This window comes from Oncorhynchus kisutch, linkage group LG20 (assembly GCF_002021735.2).
Source record: "Oncorhynchus kisutch isolate 150728-3 linkage group LG20, Okis_V2, whole genome shotgun sequence".
NCBI lineage: Eukaryota > Metazoa > Chordata > Actinopteri > Salmoniformes > Salmonidae > Oncorhynchus > Oncorhynchus kisutch.
Window position 1 is genome coordinate 42,008,213 of NC_034193.2, and position 19,665 is coordinate 42,027,877.

Sequence of the window (19,665 nt, forward strand, 5' to 3'; positions counted from 1 at the left end):
AGAGAGAGAGAGAGAGAGAGAGAGAGAGAGAGAGAGAGAGAGAGAGAGAGAGAGGAGAGAGAGAGAAGAGAGAGAGAGAGAGAGAGAGAGAGAGAGAGAGAGAGAGAGAGAGAGAGAGAGAGAGAGAGAGAGAGAGAGAGAGAGAGAGAGAGAGAGAGAGAGAGAGAGAGAGAGAGAGAGAGAGAGAGAGAGAGAGAGAGAGAGAGAGAGAGAGAGAGAGAGAGGTTACCATTTGCGTTCAGGCTATTGAGAAAATTATGAAACAAATCATGGAGGCCAAGAACAAAGTGTAAAATATGAATGACTTTATCTGTCATAGAGTATTTACATCTCACTGACTGAATTGTATTGGATGTATGATTCATAAAACATCTTGATGAAACCATTCAAAAGTAAATTCAACAAAAGTCTTGGATCGTCTGGTTTGAAATGACTCTTTGATTTGTGCAGTGCAGACAGACTAACACAAGACGATTGAAGAAAGCTGCTACTGGAGGGGTCAATCTGTGTTGAAGATATTGAAAATGCCACGTTTGACACTCGCTCAGTGGCATTCGCTCAGTGACATTCGCTCAGTGACATTCGCTCAGTGACATTCGCTCAGTGACATTCGCTCAGTGACATTCGCTCACAGCCAGAGGAGACGGTTAACAAACTGCTGGCTAGACAACAAAAAAAGGGGGCGGGGGGGGGGCGAAGAGAAAAGGAGGTTACGGTGACAGTTTTATTGTGCCATGGAGGCTATAGAAAAAGCCTGCCTGCCGTTGAGACAGAGCTGTCACAGCATTTGAAAGATGACAGATTTCTGTACAGTGTGGCACCCGTCAACACTAAACTGAATTGCACACTAATGTCTGTCAGACGTTCCACGTGTCACTTAGGCTGCGTTTACACAGTCACCCCAATTCTGATCTTTTGCCCAATTATTAGCAATAGCTCTGATCTGATGGGTCTTAAAGATCAGAATTAGGCTGGCTGTGTAAACGCAGCCTTAGGGTGAGCAAATACTAAGTCAAATACTAAAACCTATATGGACATAATTAAATGACCCCCTGCTCATATACATACAGAATACATGTATGGAAAATAAAGTTACTGGCCACTAACATCTACTGAAACACAAAGCATTTTGCAAATTGGCGAAGTTTGTTCAAAATCTCACTAGATTATGAAGACCGAATCACAGGCTACTCATTCATGTATAAAGCATTTGTACTGTGTAAATGTAGCTTGGGGCCAAGTTAGCATCTATGATCATAGTGTATGATAGTATTCATATTATCGCCTCTCCATCTCAGACCTTGCTGTAAGTAAACAACATGTACACTGAGTGTACAAAGCATTAGGAACGGATGCTCTTTCCATGACAAAGACTGACCAGGTGAATCCAGGTGAAAGCTATGATCCCTTATTGATGTCACCTGTTAAATCCACGTCAATCAGAGTAGATCAGGGGTCTCCCACCTTTTCTAGCTTAAAAAATTTAACATATCACGAGCTACACATTTTTGGGCATTCCAATTTTTTTTTGCTTGCTCCTCATTCTTCTCTTCTCCTCCCTGCAACTCTTCCCCGGGTCCTTTCTGTCAATATACCTGGTAAAATAATGGTAACTCCAAGGGGGGCCCTATAAAATATGTGATTTCTTTTACGAATTATGTTTTATCTTGTCCCAAATATGATTCTCAGTTGTATTTTTCCTTGATTTAGATTTTGTTTTTCCCCCTTAAAATTACAATTGTTAATAGAGAAACAATGAAATTGGATGTTCTGAGTCCATGTCAATGCTTAAATCACATCAGAAGGAAAACAAATTGGTCTGGAAGAACACTAATGCTATGCTATTGTTTGAGGAGAGTGCACAGTTATGAACTTGAAAATGTATTAATAAACAAATTATGCACATTTGGGCAGTCTTGATACAACGTTTTGAACAGAAATGCAATGGTTAATTGGATCAGTCTAAAACTTTGCACATACACTGCTGACATCTAGTGGCCAAAATGTAAATTGCACCTATTTTCCTAAGTCATATATTGGCCTTTCTCTTGTATTTGATGAAAAAAAATGATGATGAAAAATATATATATAAATATGCATGTTTTTTTCTTTGTATTATCTTTTCCCAGATCTAATGTGTTATATTTTCCTACATTAATTTCACATTTCCACAAACTTCAGAGTGCTTCCTTTGAAATGGTATCAAGAATATGCATATCCTTGCTTCAGGTCTTGAGCTACAGGCAGTTAGATTTGGGTATGTCATTTTAGTCGAAAATTGGAAAAAAAAGGGTCCGATCCTTATTAATTGAGAAGGTTTCGGGGGAAAGTATTTCTGTCAACCCACAAGGGCACATGTGCATGTACTTTCAGAATCGTTTGGCGAGCTACTCATAGGTGGGCTACGAGCTACTGGTAGCTTACAGGCTACAAGCTACTTGTAGCTTATGGGCTACAAACTACTGGTAGCTTACGGGCTACAAGCTACTGGTAGCTTACAGGCTATGAGCTACTGGTAGCTTACGGGCTACAAGCTACTGGTAGCTTACGGGCTATGAGCTACTGGTAGCTTACGGGCTATGAGCTACTGGTAGCTCGTAATTAACCTGTTGGAAACCCCTGGTGTAAATGAAGGGGAGGAGACGGGTTAAAGAAGGATTTTTAAGCCTTGAGACAATTTAGACATGGATTGTGTATGTGTTCCATTCTGAGAGTAAATGGGTAAAACAAAATATTTAACTGCCTTTGAACGGGGTATGGTAGTAGGTACCAGGCGTACCAGTTTGAGTGTGTCAAGAACTGCAGAGCTGCTGGGTTTTTCACGCTCAACAGTTGTACGTGTGAATTAAGAATGGTCCACCACCCAAAGGACATCCAGCCAACTTGACACAACTGTGGGAAGCATTGGAGTCAACATGGGCCAGCATCCCTGTGGAACGCTTTTGACACCTTGTAGTCCATGCCCTGACGAATTGAGGCTGTTCTGACGGCAAAAGGGGTGCAACTCAATATTATGTGTTCCTAATGTTTTGTACACTCAGTGTAGATGTACATTTGACTTCTTCAATGAGACACTGGTCAAGTAGGTCAGTTGCCAGTTGGATCTCATCTCTAATAGTGTCCCAAATGGCACCCTATTCCCTACTTTTGCACTACTTTTGACCAGGGCCCACTTCTTTTGACCAGAGTCCTATGGGCACTGTTAAAAAGTAGTGCACTATATATAGGGAATAGGTTGCCATTTAGGATACAGCCTAGATGTGTGTTTTTAGGAGTGCGCCTACTCTGGTCTGATGGGGTAGAGACCATTATAATGATTATTTCATAGCTATTATGGTGATGTGTTATACACAGCACATTAAGCCTGTCCAATACCTCAGTAGATTTCATTAGCTCCAAGTCACCGTGACAAGATAAGTGCCTTGCGTTGGGCCAGTAACCAAAAGGTCGCTTGTTCGAATCTCCAGGCAGGCTAGGTGAAAAATCAGTCAATGTGCCCTTGAGCAAGGCACTTGCTCCTGTAAGTCGCTCTGGTTAAGAGCGCCTGTTAAATGACTAAAATGTGAGAGAGTTGCAGGGGGGGCAGAGTGACTTGTGTGTAAGTGAGTGAGGTGGATGGGGTTAAAAGGTGGGAGGTAAGAGACCACCTGAATACTGATGATATTCAAATGTAATTATTCAACACATCATTCCAGTAAATAGCTCTTGACCTGGAGAGTGAATTATGACATTTGAGGTGCCACTCACTCTGAAGTGAGTGCATTGTTCAACTGTTTATGATCAATACAAATAAATCAGATGCAGAATAGAGCAATCTTAAGTAGGTCAACTATATATTCCAGATTGCCTGTTACCACGCCAAGTCAAAGCCACAAGTGAATATGTTCTGTATTATGGATTGCACAGAGCATCCAGACCCATTTCTCTTTGATGATGGAATTGACTTCACTTGTCAGAATATACCAGAAACTTTACGCGCGGTACATTGACCCCATCTTGTGGACACTCCGCGGTCCTGCACAATTTTCGCCTGGCCAGTTTTGCCAGATTTCCAGAGAAGTTGAGTTACACGTCAGAATGGAACCTGTACTGGTGAGTGGACGTGTACTGTGACCTCAACATTTTGTGTGTATCAGCTGATCCCGGATACATGCAGATATGGAACGTGTGGTGGAGATGGCAAATAACGGTGGTGAGCCCGACATAAACTGCTACGTCTGACATTACATATTTTATTGTTCATAAATCCATAACCAGCATTTGTCATTTTTATGCGGCTCGTGTGATTTTCCTGTGCGCGCGCTGGCCCATAATAAACAATGCAACATTTATACTTCAATCTTTTTAACTGCGTTGCCTCTGCATGGATAGACGTGCCGTGTTGCTTGCACTTGTGCCTGGAATGGCAAAGCGTTTTAGCAACTAGCCTACATCACCAGGCAAATAGGGGGCTTCGGCTGTTGCTTTGACAGTGAAAGTGATAATATCGGCTTTGCTTTGTATGACAGCTGATCCCCAATCGCCAACAAATAGCCTACAGGTCGTTCCCAGTTAAATTACGTATGTGATTAAATACTTTGCCATGGGTTGTAATCATTAGCTTAATCTGTTACAAATCGTTTCGCCCTGTTGCAAAACCGTTTACTTCAAACGGAAACCGCAAACGAGAGTTTCTCTTGGGACAAATTCAAATAGGGTCTCACCCGTTTTTCTTTACGTCTCCTTCTTTAACGGAAACGGTTTCCAAAAGGACTACAACCAAGGTATGTGTCCCAAACATTCACCAATGTGAACCCCTTATATTCAGCCCAGTCGTTTATCTTGCAGCTCCCCATGTTGAACTTCAAGTTATTTCCTTACCATCTGGATTGTCTATTTACTTTCTGAAGTAGCAATTGAGGAGGAACAGTCAGTGAGGCTTGAACCAGTGTTACAGTATAAGTACACTAGGGGCCCAGACCTCTTGGCAAAGGTCATATCTGAGGATTCTATACCAATAGTCACTTTTTCCATCCCCCTTGCTCTCCCCAGGTTTCTCCCTCGCCGGCCCCTCCACCACTCCCCGCAAGCGACAGGTGCGATTCTCTGCCCGCCACGACATCCTGCTGCTCCGTGAGGTCATTGCTCAGAACCCGTTCTGTTCCAAGGAGTCGGGTCGTATCTGGGCCCGTGTCGGGGAGATCATCACGGCTGCCCTGCAGGACGAGAGCTTCGAGGTTGACGCCCGGCGTTGCAGGGAGAGGACCATGCTGCTGCTGGACTACTACAAGAAGCAGGACTTCCCCAGCCTACGCAGGTTGGTCAAGACTGGCCAGAAGTTGACATTAGGCATACATACGCTTAATAGGAGGAATGTATTAGAAGCTGATACCCAACCTTGTGTGTCTGTGTCTGTTCATGCTTATGTGCCTGTATGTAATTCAGGTTTGGGACAGAGAGGCTGTATGCCCAGAAAGAAGACCTACTCCATGAGGTGTTGGAGCTGGAGGCAGAGAAGGGTCTTCTGGCCAGCGGGGAGAGTAAGTACCAGGATGAGGAACTCAGGAAACGAGCCTTGGAAGAGCTGGCTAGTCAACCAGAGCAGGACAAACCCATCATTATCTCCACACAAACAGGACAACCCAAAGGTAAGAACCCCATCCAAGTCTGTTAAGATCTGTGAGGTGAGAGAATAACTTTTAGATCTGTGATTATATTCAAATGGAGGAAGGAAATAGGACACACATCTGAAGAGATTACTGTTATTATAGCACTACTTTGACCAAACCAGAGGTTCCCCTGCAATTGCTTAGATTGCCCTGCCCTTGCCCCGCCTAAAACAGTTGTCTCTGTGTGTGCTGGTACTCAAAGAGACACACAGTGACATGTTTGCTCCTCAGCATCATTTTTGAGTGACTACGACCAAAGAAATTATAACCAAAAAATTTTGACCTTTTGAGACTTTATCCTCCCCATCACCAACTATCTCCCTCTCTATTCTCTCCCCTCCCTGCCCCCTTCAGTCCCCACGACCCCAGAGCCCGAGGAGCAGCAGGAGAACCTGGCGGAGCTCTCGCTAGTCTCGGCGGCGCCCATGGCCAAGCAGCCTTGCCAATGCTGCTGCCAGACCTACTCAGAGATCCTCAGCTTCCTGGAGAAGCGCTCGGAGGCGGAACAACGACTGCGGGAGGAGGAGTTGTTGCTGAGGAGGGAGGAGCTAGAGATCCAGAGGAGTAAGATCACTCTGGAGAGAGAGAGGCTGGGGGCGGAGAGGAAGGAGAGGGAGAGGAGGTTCGAGCTGGAGAGCCAGGAAAGACAGGTCATATTGGACCTGCTAAAGGAGAAGGTGCTCAAAGGATGAGAGGATTGATGGGGTGGTGGTGGAGGGGGGCAGGAACCCTAGGTGTATGGTGTGGATGTAACAGTATAACTTCTGTCCCCTCACCCCTACCTGGGCTCGAACCAGGGACCCTCTGCACACATCAACAACTGACACCCACGAAGCATCATTACCCATCGCTCCACAAAAGCCTCGGCCCTTGCAGAGCAAGGTGAACAACTACTCCAGGTCTCAGAGAGAGTGACGTCACCCGATTGAAATGCTATTAGCGCGCACCACCGCTAACTAGCTAGCAATTTCACATCGGTTACATGGACATAACATTAAGACGTTGGGAGGGTGGTACTACCTCTGGATCGCACCCTCTGCCCCTTGTTCTACGCCAATGGCCTTAGTGAAGGAATCTGCTGTGACACCCATATATAAGTGTGGAGATCCATGCCTAGCATTGAGCTAAGCTGGATGACCGCATTCCACAAGGACACTGACAAAAGAATAGGTAGCATATTCTTACACTGTACATACCCACACATTATCTTATTAAACAAATCCTTTGGTGATAGAATAACAAGCTGTTCATCAAGGGTAATTTTTATAGTGAAAAGACAAAATTGCAAGAAATTCTCCCAATGTCAATTAACTCTTTAGTCAATTCTGACTTTGTGGTCATTATTATGAAGCTGTTCCTGCTGAAAATTCAAGAAAGTACTTACGTAACCTCCTAATGATATGGGATGACTACAAGCAATTTTGAAACTGTATTTGTTAATTGAGGAAAGAGTATAGAAAAGTTTCATTAGGCTAGTTAGATTTCTAGGAAATATGACAAAGTTGTGTAACAATTTTTTATTTGATTTGTATTATATTAAATTATACATGACCTACCGTTCCCCCTGAAATACCACTCTTAAAGTATTTAAAAACATAATATGTTACCTACATGTTTCTTCTTCATAATAACTCATTACTTGAGCGTCTCTTTACGTCTTTTTACGCCTTCTACGTAAGGTTACTCTTTGACCTCGCGCATAATTGAAGTGCTCTGAGTGGTTGAAAATTCGAACAACCGCCCTCTGTTCCAAAGCAGCAATCACATTGGATTATTATACTGCCAATATGTTAATCGTTGGCTACCCAATGAAATTACTCTTATTTTCTTTGACGCGACCTCATTGCTACAAAGTTTACATTAGCTACGCTAGAAGCAACATTATATACACTTTTTGAGATTACACGAGTCTGCTGTAGTGTACTTTTATTGCAAAATATGTTTCCAGTTGAAGAATTAGGTGGAGCGCGTTTTTCGTAGAGTAGCCTACAGATCTATGTGCGGATGTGGAAAAACTCAGTTTTCTAGTTTGATAGACCAGTCATACTGCGATCGATAAGTAGATGTGTTTACTTACGCCAGTTATGTGGGTTAGGCCGGTGTTTATTTGAGATTTTGTAACATTCCTCACTCGACGTATTTCCGTGTTCTTAAATCCTGCATTTATAAAAGGAGTCGATATTGTCAATGTGAGTAGGCAAAGTACGTGGACTTTTATAAGGCCCTATAAATCTCGTCTGTCATTCTCGAACTTCAAAGCTTTCCTATAGTCACTCAACAATGAATATCTCAAAAAGTGGGTACCGTGTCTTCTCTGCCAACTCGACCACCGCATGCACCGAGCTTGCCAAGAAGATCACGGAGTAAGTATATGCTGCGCATTCAAATGAATATCTTGCAACTCTCAATTTTTTTCTCCCTCAACTGGATTTGAAAGTAGTCAAAAGACTACTTATAGTGGTGGCCTAGCGCAGTTGTTCCCAAACTTTTTCGGTTAACGTAAACTCACTCACTTTTGTACATCGCCTCGGTCTGTACAATTGACCTTATTTTAGCGCCCCAAAAACGTAATACTTCCAGGTCAACTGTAATACAATACCATTGTAAAGCACAATTTCTCCCCTTTCCAACAGAATCAATTACATTACCCCCACGCTGCATGATTCAAGAAGGCAATGAGCCCGTCAGGTCTTTTTAAAAATGGCAGGTGGGGAAGCGATACTAATGCGTGATAGTGAGAAGGAGATATGTTGTGTGGGGAAAACAGCTTTTTTTCACTCGATCTGTCCAATTTATCGCCTCTAAAATATAAATAAAACACTATAAAGAGTTTATATAATGTGTCATTGCTTTATGCGTGCTGTACGTTACTGCATGACACGTCACGATGTAACGGAGGGTCCGTTTTTTTCAACTTTTCTCCAACACTATAGAGCCATTACCATGTCAACCAATGCTTGAATAGAAACTTTGTTCACACCCCATATTTTGAAGTCAACACAGTCGCTAACACTCCCATTAGTTTTCTTTGTAGCCTCGTTTGAATGTTGCGGTTGCCCACATTTGTACGGAATGGGGTGAGTTTACGTTACTGTTCCACCAACTGAATTTTGCTCTGCCGGATTACCCCTGAAGTAACCCCTCGTGTGCATTTTACCAGTGGGCCTATGGTCTCATGAGTCTTCTCAAGTACCCCCTGTGGAAAGGCCAAGTACCCCTAGGGGTCCTAGTACCCCTGGGAACCACTGGTCTAGCGGTATAGGCCGCTGCTTCTAGAGAACATGTACCGCTGCCAGTGTGGGTTTGAATCCGGCCCAGTGCTCTTTCAGCAAAAACTCTTAACTTTCCTCTCGCCTATACAATAAAATAAGTAAAGGGTGGGATAGCCCCACTACATCCATCGGTCTGCTGACCCCAAACTGATCTAAATGTAACATCCATTGGTCAGAATATTAATTCAATTACATTCTTTATGGCCTGCCGAGTGGTGCAGCGGTCTAAGACACTGCATCGCAGTACTAGCTGTGTCACTTGAGATCCTGATTCGAGTCCAGGCTCTGTCGCAGCAGGTCGCGACCGGGACACCCATTGGGTGGCGCACAATTGCCCCAGCGCTGTCTGGTTTAGGGGAGGGTTTGGCCGGTAGGGATGTCCCATTGCGCTCTAGCGACTCCTGTGGCAGGTCGGGCAGGCATGCACGCTGACAAGGTTGCCAGGTGTACGGTGTTTGCTCCGTCACATTGGTGTGGCTGGTTTCCTGGTTAAGCGGACATTGTGTCAAGAAGCAGTGCAGCTTGGTTGTGTTTTGGAGGACGCACGGCTCTCAACCTTCGCCTCTCCCGAGTCCATACCGGGAGTTGCAGTGACGAGACAAGACTAACTACCAATTGGATACCATGAAAAAAAAGCAGCGCTCATCACTTCAAATAGGCTACGTCATTTTTAGAAACAGGAGTTTGGCCATTCTGTGGCTTTAGGCTCATGTGAAGGTGCCTGGAAAGCAGGCTAGCAGTGGAGCCACTGCGGATGCTAAACACCCTTTTGGCCACTCTTGCCAGGCTGTGCAGAGATGCAGAGTTTTATTTTTCTATAGGTTGGCCTAAAGATTTTATGGCAAAATAACCCAATCAAAACGGAAAGTTCCTTGAAGTGGGAATATGCCAGGCCTATTGGGCCAAAATCAATTCTGGCCTATTGTATAGATAATAGAACAATAGTGAACAAAACTTAAAGAGATTTGATTGTTAGTTTAGAAATACTTTGTAACAATGACACTTAGTTATCTATCCACCTCTCCTTTCTTTTAGCAGGTGCACATAGTAAGTACACCATGCTTTCAGAATACTTATCTTTAACCGATTCCACATGGATTCTTTAGTTGTGGACACTACATCACCACACTCCCTCTCTTACTCTTGGTCCTCGTATTTGTAAGTCATCTTGATTTTGCCCCTGTGTTTTATCAGTTTCTTTATGAAAATATTTAGCCAACTCATGACAGTAGCTAAAGCAAGGGGCTGTAGCAGCACACAAGTAGGCTACAAGTGCATGCTGGGCCGGGCATGCCCTGAGCTTGTGAAGTGAGCACTATTGGAGCGGGCGAGAAGGCCAACGCTCCAGCCTTTTGGGAATCTCGCTCCAGCCCCGCTTACATACTCTGCAACTGATGAGTCCTCTCCTTCAGTGTCGAACTGCATGTAACTGTGTTGACAGTCATTGAGCTACAAGTCATTTTGCATGCTGAGAAATCTCAGGCAATATATTATTTTTTTACCTGTATTTATTTATCCTAGTCAAATTCGTACCTTGCCCAGCTTCACACGCTGACCAACGCAAGGTAGGCGGGCTGTTCCGGATCTTGCTCAACTGCATGGCACTTTCAGCATTCAAATTCAAAATAGCTTGTGCTTTATTAGTTGAGTGACAATCTATGTAATTTGCTAGGTTTTTGTTATCTATTTTTATTTAATTTAATTAACCAAGTCAGTTAAGAACTAATTCTTATTCACAATCACTGCCTACGGCCAAACCTGGACGACGCTGGGCCAATTGTGCGCCGCCCTATGTGACTCCCATAGTGACGCCTCTAGCACTGAGATGCAGTGCCTTAGACCGCCGTGCCACTCGGGAGCCCCATCTATGCGCTGTTAAATGTTTTTACCGGAAGGAAAGTAAGGTACTGGAGACAAAAAAAAAAAAGAGTTAACTAGGCAAGTCCGTTAACACATTTTTATTTACAATGACTGCCTACCCCTGCCAAACCCTCCCCTGACCCAGATGACGCTGAGCCAATTGTGCGCCGTTACTGGGACTCCAGATCATGGCCAGTTGTGATACACTCCGGGATCGAACCTGGGTCTGAAGTGATGCCTCCAGCACTGTGATGCAGCGACTTAGACCTCTGCGCCACTCAGGATCCCAAACGGACTCATCTGGCTATAACTGCTGAACAGGCCTTACAATAGATTTTATTTTGAGTGTTTAGGTTCACGATCAGGTTTTGGTAATTTTGCATTAAACAATCGGTATATATGGTCATTTTTAGATATACAGGGTAAAGTAGATAATTTCATAATGAGTGCAGCAATCACATGGAGGCCCACTGCATGGCCAAAGCAAGAAGAGAATATCTCTGTTAGATCTCTGTTAGAAACCATTGGATTTTGAGATGGGTGGAATTCAGTTGTGCAGAGTGTACAAAACATTATGAACACCTGCTCTTTCCATGACAGACTGAACAGGTGAAAGCTATGAAAGCTTATTGATGTCACTTGTTAAATATACTTCAATCAGTGTAGATAAAGCTGCCTCAGTTTGTATGATGGCAATTTGCATATACTCCAGAATGTTATGAAGAGTGATCAGATGAATTAGCAATTAATTGCAAAGTCCCTCTTTGCAATACAAATTAACTGAATCCCCCAAAAACATTTCCACTGCATTTCAGCCCTGCCACAAAAGGACCAGCTGACATCATGTCAGTGATTCTCTCGTTAACTTCACTAGGGTAGGGGGCAGCATTTGGAATTTTGGATGAAAAGCGTGTCCAAATTAAACTGCCTGTTACTCAGAACCAGAAGATAGGATATGCATATAATTAATAGATTTGGATAGAAAACACTCTTAAGTTTCCAAAACTGTTAAAATAATATATGTGAGTGTAACAGAACTGATACGGCAGGTGAAAACCAGAGGAAAATCCATCCAGGAAGTACTATTATTTTGAAAGGCTGTTTTTCCATTGTAAGCCTATCCACCATACAAAGACTTAGGACCCAGTTCACAAGCTCTGTGGCTTCCTCTACATGTGGCCAGTCTTTAGGCGTTGTTTCAGGCTTTTACTCTGAAAAATTAGGGAGATACAGCACTTTCAATCAGCCATGCGCCTGATCGGGAACGCGCCTTTCTTGTTTCTCCTTTCCTATTGACGAAGCTTTTGTCCGGTTTAAATATTATTGATTATTTATGACAAAAATAACCAGAGGATTGATTTTTAAACATCGTTTGGCATGTTTCTACTAACTTTTATTGTACTTTTTTTGTTTTTTTGTCTGGACTTAGTGCCCTGCCCACGCCTTAAGCATTCGGATTACTGGACAAGACGTGCTAACAAGGAGGTATTTGGTCATAAAGAGGAACTTTATCGAACAAAACAAACATTTATTGTCTAACATGGAGACCTGGGAGTGCCACCAGATGAAAATCATCAAAGGTGTTTAGTGATGAATTTGAATGCTATTTCTGACTTTTGTGACACTCTCCTTGGCTGGAAAATGGCTGTATGGGCTTCTGTGGCTTGGTGCAGACCTAACATAATAGCCAAGTGTGCTTTCTCCGTAAAGCATTTTTAAAATCTGACACAGCGGTTTCATTAAGGAGAAGTTTATCTTTATTCGTATGTTTAAAACTTGTATCGTTTATCAATGTTTGAGTATTTCTGTAATTTGATATGGCTCTCTGCACTTTCACCGGATGTTTGAGACAATGCATTTCTGACCATAACGCGCCAATGTCAACTGAGATTTTTGGATATAAATATAAACTTTATTGAACAAAACATACATGTATTGTGTAACATGAAGTGATTAATTTTCTCTATTTCTGCTTTTTGTGACTCCTCTCTTTGGCTGGAAAAATGGCTGTATGGTTTTCTGTGACTAGGTGCTGACCTAACATAATCGCATGGTGTGCTTTCGCAGTAAAACATTTTTGAAATCGACATTGTGGTTTGATTTAGAAGAAGTTTATCTTAAATGGTGGATAATACTTGTATGTTTGAGGAATTTTAATTATGGGATATCTGTTTTGAATTTGGCGCCCTGCAATTTCACTGGCTGTTGTCGAGGTGGGACGCTAGCGTTTGTTGCGTTCGTATTGTGTTTATTCGATCACAGCCATCGCAGCCATAAAGGGAACATTGCTCACCAGCAGGCCTGGAATTTTGTGATTTTAGGGGCAAGGCCATTTGGCCTTCAAGAGGTGCCCAATCTGTGAAAGCAGCAAGGACATCTGCTCGGGCACTAAGGCCACGAATCAAAATATAACATTTTAATAGCCCATTTGCAAACTGCAACACTGCTATTCTGTTCAGAAAAACGCGTCTGTAAATGTACATAAATAATTTGCCTGCATGTGAAAGTGTAGGTGATAGCCTATGTGTATTGGCTACAGTCTTCATGTCCAGACCGATGCAGACATTTTCTGGTACTCCCTCCTGTCTCGCAGTGGAGTCTTGTTTAGACATGTAGCTAGCTAGCTAAACAATGAACCACAATCCCATGAAATGGTGTAGTATGAATCTGCAGGTATTCCACCGGGCATTCCACTTATTAAAAAGTCAACTTCTTCCGTGACAACACTGTTGATTGCTGTTTCTTCTCCACCACTGTCATCAGAAGACTCTACAATGTCTGGTTCAGTCAAAATGTTTTTGCCCAAGTCAGGAATCATCAATTCCTCATCTGATTATTCGCAACTTCTTCCCTACTGAGCTTTGTTGATAGCGCCTGCTAAATTCAGGGCAGAAATGCTGTTGAGAGCAGTAGCAACACTTTTGCAGTTCTCCATGGCTACTATATCTTTCAAAAAGCTGAGGTAGCAAGGATTATCTACACATACTGAGTAGCTCATGTTATAGACAGAAGCATGGTAGACCAATCCAAACTCCTCTCTCAGCATGTCCAGCCCATTCATTATCTCAGTCAATCATTGCTAGCAGGAAGGTTCCTCTCTTTTCCCATGGCTAAACCAATTGGGCTCATAATTTAACAATTGTATTTATAGATGGCATACACATTTCTTATTGAGGCACATGGAAGTTCATATTCCAGAAAACATTTCTGCCCAAAAATGTTGATTAAAAAAAATGTATATATGCCTTTCCTGTGAAGTAGTGACGTGCGACATACACCTAGCTTCCTGAAACGGGTCATAGATACATACGCTAAACTACAGTCATTCTTGACAAATATGATGTAGGATAATTAATATTAACGTCTAAAGGCTTGATTCTGTCATACTTGAGGCACTGTTCGGAAAGGCCAGTGCCTCTTGCCCATTGCAACATCACCCACCTTGCAATCTGAGCGGAGGCAGGGAACTTTTTACAATTATATTTATTATGAAATGATAAATGTCATCCCCAATTTTGTGCTATCCAATTTGTGATCTTGTCTCATTGCTTTTTAAAAACATACTCTGGTTGTATTCATTTGATATTCTTTGTCCAACAACTGTCCCAGTCTATTTGGAATATTTATTTCTCGCACCGAATGACAAGCTATCCAATGGAATAGGTTGACTTTTGTAATGTGGGAATAGTAGATTGACACAGGTTCGTGCTTTTGGTGTTTTACTCAACTTGTTGGCTGACGGTTCTTCTAACATCTTCAATACGCACCTCTGGATTCGATAAGGAAGACTTGCACCGTTGCATCCCCGATGTGTCTGTCTTCACTAGTAGCCTACTTCAGAGCTGCTATTTCTGTGAGAAGGATACGATCACGTGATGTGCATTGGCTAATAAGAATTGAGATATGAGAGCTGCGAGCCGTGCTTCGGAGCACTTTGGCCACAATGCATTCATGTTTTTAGTGGGCGTTATGGCCACAGAAGGGCCATCAATGCCGGCGGGAAATTTTAGGCCTGATCAGCAGGGCTCTAAATGAACATTTTGCTGTTAGGAGCACTACAAAAAGTAAGACGTGCCTCATGAAGTTTTAAGCGCACCAGAATAAAATCAATATTGAGATACAGCTTATATTGGGCCTATATGAATTCTAGGTACAGTTGAAGTCGCAAGTTTACATACACTTAGGTTGGAGTCATAAAAACACATTTTTCAACCACTCCACAAATTTCTTGTTAACAAACTATAGTTTTGGCAAGTCGGTTAGGACATCTACCTTGTGCATGACACATTTTTCCAACAATTGTTTACAGACAGATTATATGGGTCTTATATCGACATAACATTTTGGAGAAATGTCCTCTGGTCTGATGAAACAAAAATGGAACTGTTTGACCATAATGACCATCGTTACATTGGGAGGAAATAGGGGAGGCTTGCAAGCCGAAGAACACCATCCCAACCGTGAAGCACGGGGGTGGCAGCATCATACTGTGGGTTGCTTTGCTGCAGGAGGAACTGGTGCACTTCACAAAATAGATGGCATCATGAGGGAGGAAAATTATGTGGATATATTGAAACATCTCAAGACATCAGTCAGGAGGTTAAAGCTTGGTCTCAAATGGGTCTTCCAAATGGACAATGACCCCAAGCATACTTCCAAAGTTGTGGCAAGAGTCAAGGTATTGGAGTGGCCATCACAAAGCCCCGACCTCAATCCTATAGAAAATCTGTGGGCATAACTGAGAATGTGTGTGCGAGCAAGGAGGCCTACACACCTGTCTCAGTTACACCAGCTCTGTCAGGAGGAATGGGCCAAAATTCACCCAACTTATTGTGGAAGGCTACCCAATTTAAAGGCAATGCTACCAAATACGAATTGAGTGTGTAAACTTCTACTGGGAATGTGATGAAATAAATAAAAGCTTAAATCATTCTCTACTATTATTCTGACATTTGACATTCTTAAAATAGAGGTAATCCTAACTGACCTAAGACAGGGAATTTTTACAACGATTAAATGTCAGGAATTGTGAAAAACTGAGTTCAAATGTATTTGGCTAAGGTGTATGTAAACTTCCGACTTCAACTGTATGTATTATGCACGTATGAATTGGAAATGTGTTTTTTGCATATTCAAACTCAACGAGAGACACTCGGAGAGGGGTCACACCTAGGGTCTGCCTTTATCAACGGTACCTTGCTCATGGGCACTTAGGCAGATTTTCCACGTTATCGGCTTGGGAATTCGAACTAGCGACATTTGTTACTGGCCCAACACTAACCGCCAGGCTACTTAACTAGTCCACTCTCGTTCCTCAAAATGCTCTTACTATACAAAAGCATTGAGTGAGAATGGCAAAGGGAGTGGTTTATGACATGGCAACTCCCCATCCGCTGAAGTGAAAGCACCGGTATTGGCCGATTAGGTCTGGCTCGCAGTCTGCGTTCCAATTCATCCCAAAGGTGTTCGATTGGGTTGAGGTAAAGGGTTCTGTGAAGGCCAGTCAAGTTCTTCCACACCGATCTCAACAAACCATTATGAACCTCGTTTTGTGCATGGGGACATTGTCGTGCTGAAACAGGAAAGGGCATTTCCCAAACTGTTGCCACAAGTTGGAAGCACAGAATCGTCTAGAATGTCATTGTATGCTGTAGCGTTAAGATTTATCTTCATTGGAACTAAGGGGCCTAGCCCGAACCATGACAAACAGCACCAGACTATTATTCATCCACCAAACATTAAAGTTGGCACTATGCAGTCGGGCAGGTAGTGTTCTCCTGGCATGGGCCAAACACAGATTCGTCTGTCGGACTGCCAGATGGTGAAACGTGAATCATCACTCAGAAGACCACAATTCCACTGCGCCAGAGTCCAATGGCGGTGAGCTTCACACAACCCCAGTCGACGCTTGGCATTGCGCATGATGAGGGGTTAAATGCGGAAGACATTCAGTTGTACAACTGACTAGGTATCCCCCTTTCCCTTGTGTGTGGCTGCTCTGCCATGGAAACCCATTTCATGAAGCTCGCGTCGAACAGTTCTTGTGCTGATGTTGCATCCAGAGGCAGTTTAGAATTCGGTAGTGAGTGTTGCAACCAAGGAGAGATGATTTTTACTTGCTACACGATTCAGCACTCGGCGGTCCTGTTCTATGAGCTTGTGTGGCCTACCACTTCGCGGCTGAACAGTTGATGTTCATAGATGTTTCCACTTCACAATAACAGCACTTACAGTTGACCGGGGCAGCTCTAGCAGGGCAGAAATTTGACAAACTGACTTCTTGGAAAGGTGGCATCCCATGACAGTGCCTCGTTGAAAGTCACTGAGCTCTTCAGTAAGGCCATTCTACTGCCAATGTTTGTCTATGGAGATTGCATGGATGTGTGCTTGATTTTATTCACTGGTCAGCCACGGATATGTCGGAAATAGCCAAATCCACTAATTTGAAGGGGTGTACACACTTTTGTGTGTGTGTGTGTGTGTATATATATATATATACTGTATATTAGCATAACCAGGCTACACGGAACCAAACTGACCCAAACTGACCCATTGTAAAATGAGAGGCTAATCTTCCCATATTAAAACGTACCCAAGTGCAACATGCCTAGCTCTGCCCACTGGGGCTTGGCTTACGGAGCGCTCTTTGGAAATAAGCACTTGTATAGTTGTGTTCCAACGTCTCGAGTTCTCTCACCACTATGGTGCAACATTATCTTCCTATTGCGGATTACCGGGACCCCATTTTAAATGTTGTGGGCCTACCAAAACTACTCACCATTGATTTACACATTTTTCAGTCATGTTACTTCATTGACTAGCTAATTAACAATGTAACTTCACCAGTATATCCAAACATTTTCAGGCAAAGAAAGAAAAGGGATGGCTTCTTCAGGATATCAATGATCATAGCAAAGAATGAATGACATCTCTCTTGCACCTGACATTTTTAGAGATGGTGGACAATTTTTCAATGTAATGCATCTCAATAGAAACATTGTTTACACAATGTAGAAACCTAATATTCTACAGATGTACTAAGTCATTTTAATGACAGGTATTCATAAACATTTCATTTATAATAAACAAATGTCTTTACACCACCACTATTAGAGTTCAAAAGTCCTAACCGACTTGCCAAAATTATAGTTTAACAAGAAATTTGTGGAGTGGTTGAAAAACCAGTTCTAATACTCCAACCTAAGTGTATGTAAACTTCTGACTTCAACTCTATCTTAAATAGGACAAACATAAGCACCCACAATAATAATGATTGATGAGTTGGGCCAGTTACTCAAGGCGGGCATTCCTCCTGTGTGTGGACGATTTTAGTTGTGTGTTTTTGTTTGTTTACTGTCTAACACCTTCCTTCTCTCCTTGCAGACGGCTTGGCGTAGACTTGGGAAAGTCGGTTGTTTACCAAGAGTCCAACAGAGGTGAGATGCCAGGTTAACCCTTTCAGCTTCATATAGTATACACTGAGTGTACAAAACATGAAGGACCCCTTCCTGAACGACCAGCTCGATTCAGTCTTATGTTACAAAATTGTGAGTCTCTAAAAGTAGAGATTCAGAGCTAAAAAATGTGATATCATACACTACAGTTGAGGAACAATTAGGAAAGTACTTCTGCTTTGAAAGTTGATAAACTGGTAACCCCATTTTTGATAAAATGGCCCTTGAATGTTTTGTTATGCCTATTGGAGAAATCTTTTGTCTACACCCATTCAGTATTGTTCACACCCTCTTAAGCACCACCCGTCTCTTTAAGGATTCACATGTGAGGCCGTGCTAAACCGAGTGAGTACAGTAGTGAACTAAACAACCAAAGATTTCAAGACTAAAGGTTTATACTATGTCTATTGACATGTCTGTATACAGTTGTCGCAGTGACATGAACAAAAACAACAGGCTGCATGACATCAGCATCCTGGTGGTCCAAAATAGCATAACTGGTGTATTTTAACACCAATAAACCAATCTGTTTAAAAATGTATTTATTATATGTCAATCGAGCAAACCAGGCAAATAAAAGCAACTTTCTAAACAACGTTTTGGTCAGTTTCTAGCTTGTTAGCTGACTTGCCAGTTCAGGTAATTACCATATCATATAGCTGACAACGTTTTGGTCAGTTTCTAGCTTGTTAGCTGACTTGCCAGTTCAGGTAATTACCATATCATATAGCTGACAACGTTTTGGTCAGTTTCTAGCTTGTTAGCTGACTTGCCAGTTCAGGTAATTACCATATCATATAGCTGACAACGTTTTGGTCAGTTTCTAGCTTGTTAGCTGACTTGCCAGTTCAGGTAATTACCATATCATATAGCTGACAACGTTTTTATTGACCTAATTTGTATGAATTATTTAAGGTAAATAAACTCACAACAAGATCATTATTTACAAGTTAATGGCAAGCTAACTACAGAAAATAGCTTGTGATTGTGACAAATAATTGTATTTATTGAACTTGGACACTGTCTAGTTGGCCTAACGTTATATCTAATTTGACTTCGGTGCTGGTCATGTTCTTCACATTACCGTCTCTGGTAAACACGCACAATATTAAATAAAATCTGTTTATTTGTCACACGCATATGATACAGAAGGTGTAAATGGTATAGTGAACGTTTACTTGCATAGTGGAGTGTTTTTTTTGTTAGCTAGCTAGCTCAACAATGAACCATAATCCCAACTCATAACGTTACTGTCCTTTATGAATTTTCAGCTAGGTAAAGCTAACCAACTAGGTTCAATGTTTCTTAGCTAGGTAACATTAGGCTATAGGTAGCAATTCAAATGGCTCTGAGGTATGAATAATATTACTACACATATCATACATGTAATGTTATCTAGTGAGACAGCTAGCCAGCTAAATTATTTTTTGC

General features: G+C 42.3%; 2 protein-coding genes across 3 annotated transcripts in view; both read left to right on the top strand.

The window, feature by feature from the left end:
• Positions 1-4,058: 4,058 nt before the first annotated feature.
• On the top strand, positions 4,059-7,208 carry LOC109865726 (scaffold attachment factor B1). The gene is made up of 4 exons (XM_020454120.2): positions 4,059-4,192; positions 5,032-5,296; positions 5,425-5,627; positions 6,003-7,208. Exons 1-4 carry the CDS (start codon positions 4,159-4,161, stop codon positions 6,338-6,340), a joined length of 840 nt encoding a protein of 279 aa, XP_020309709.2. The 5' UTR covers positions 4,059-4,158; the 3' UTR covers positions 6,341-7,208.
• A 193-nt stretch (positions 7,209-7,401) lies between these two features.
• LOC109865725 (phosphoribosyl pyrophosphate synthase-associated protein 1-like) overlaps positions 7,402-19,665 on the top strand; it is a 28,131-nt gene continuing 15,867 nt past the window's right edge. The window contains exons 1-2 of one of the 2 annotated variants that reach the window (XM_020454119.2): positions 7,402-8,011; positions 18,164-18,216. In XM_020454119.2, the coding sequence (XP_020309708.1) occupies positions 7,929-8,011; positions 18,164-18,216 (136 nt within the window). In that variant the 5' untranslated portion in view covers positions 7,402-7,928. The remainder of the gene's footprint in view (positions 8,012-18,163; positions 18,217-19,665) is intronic. The other variant, XM_020454118.2, reaches the window with a different exon arrangement.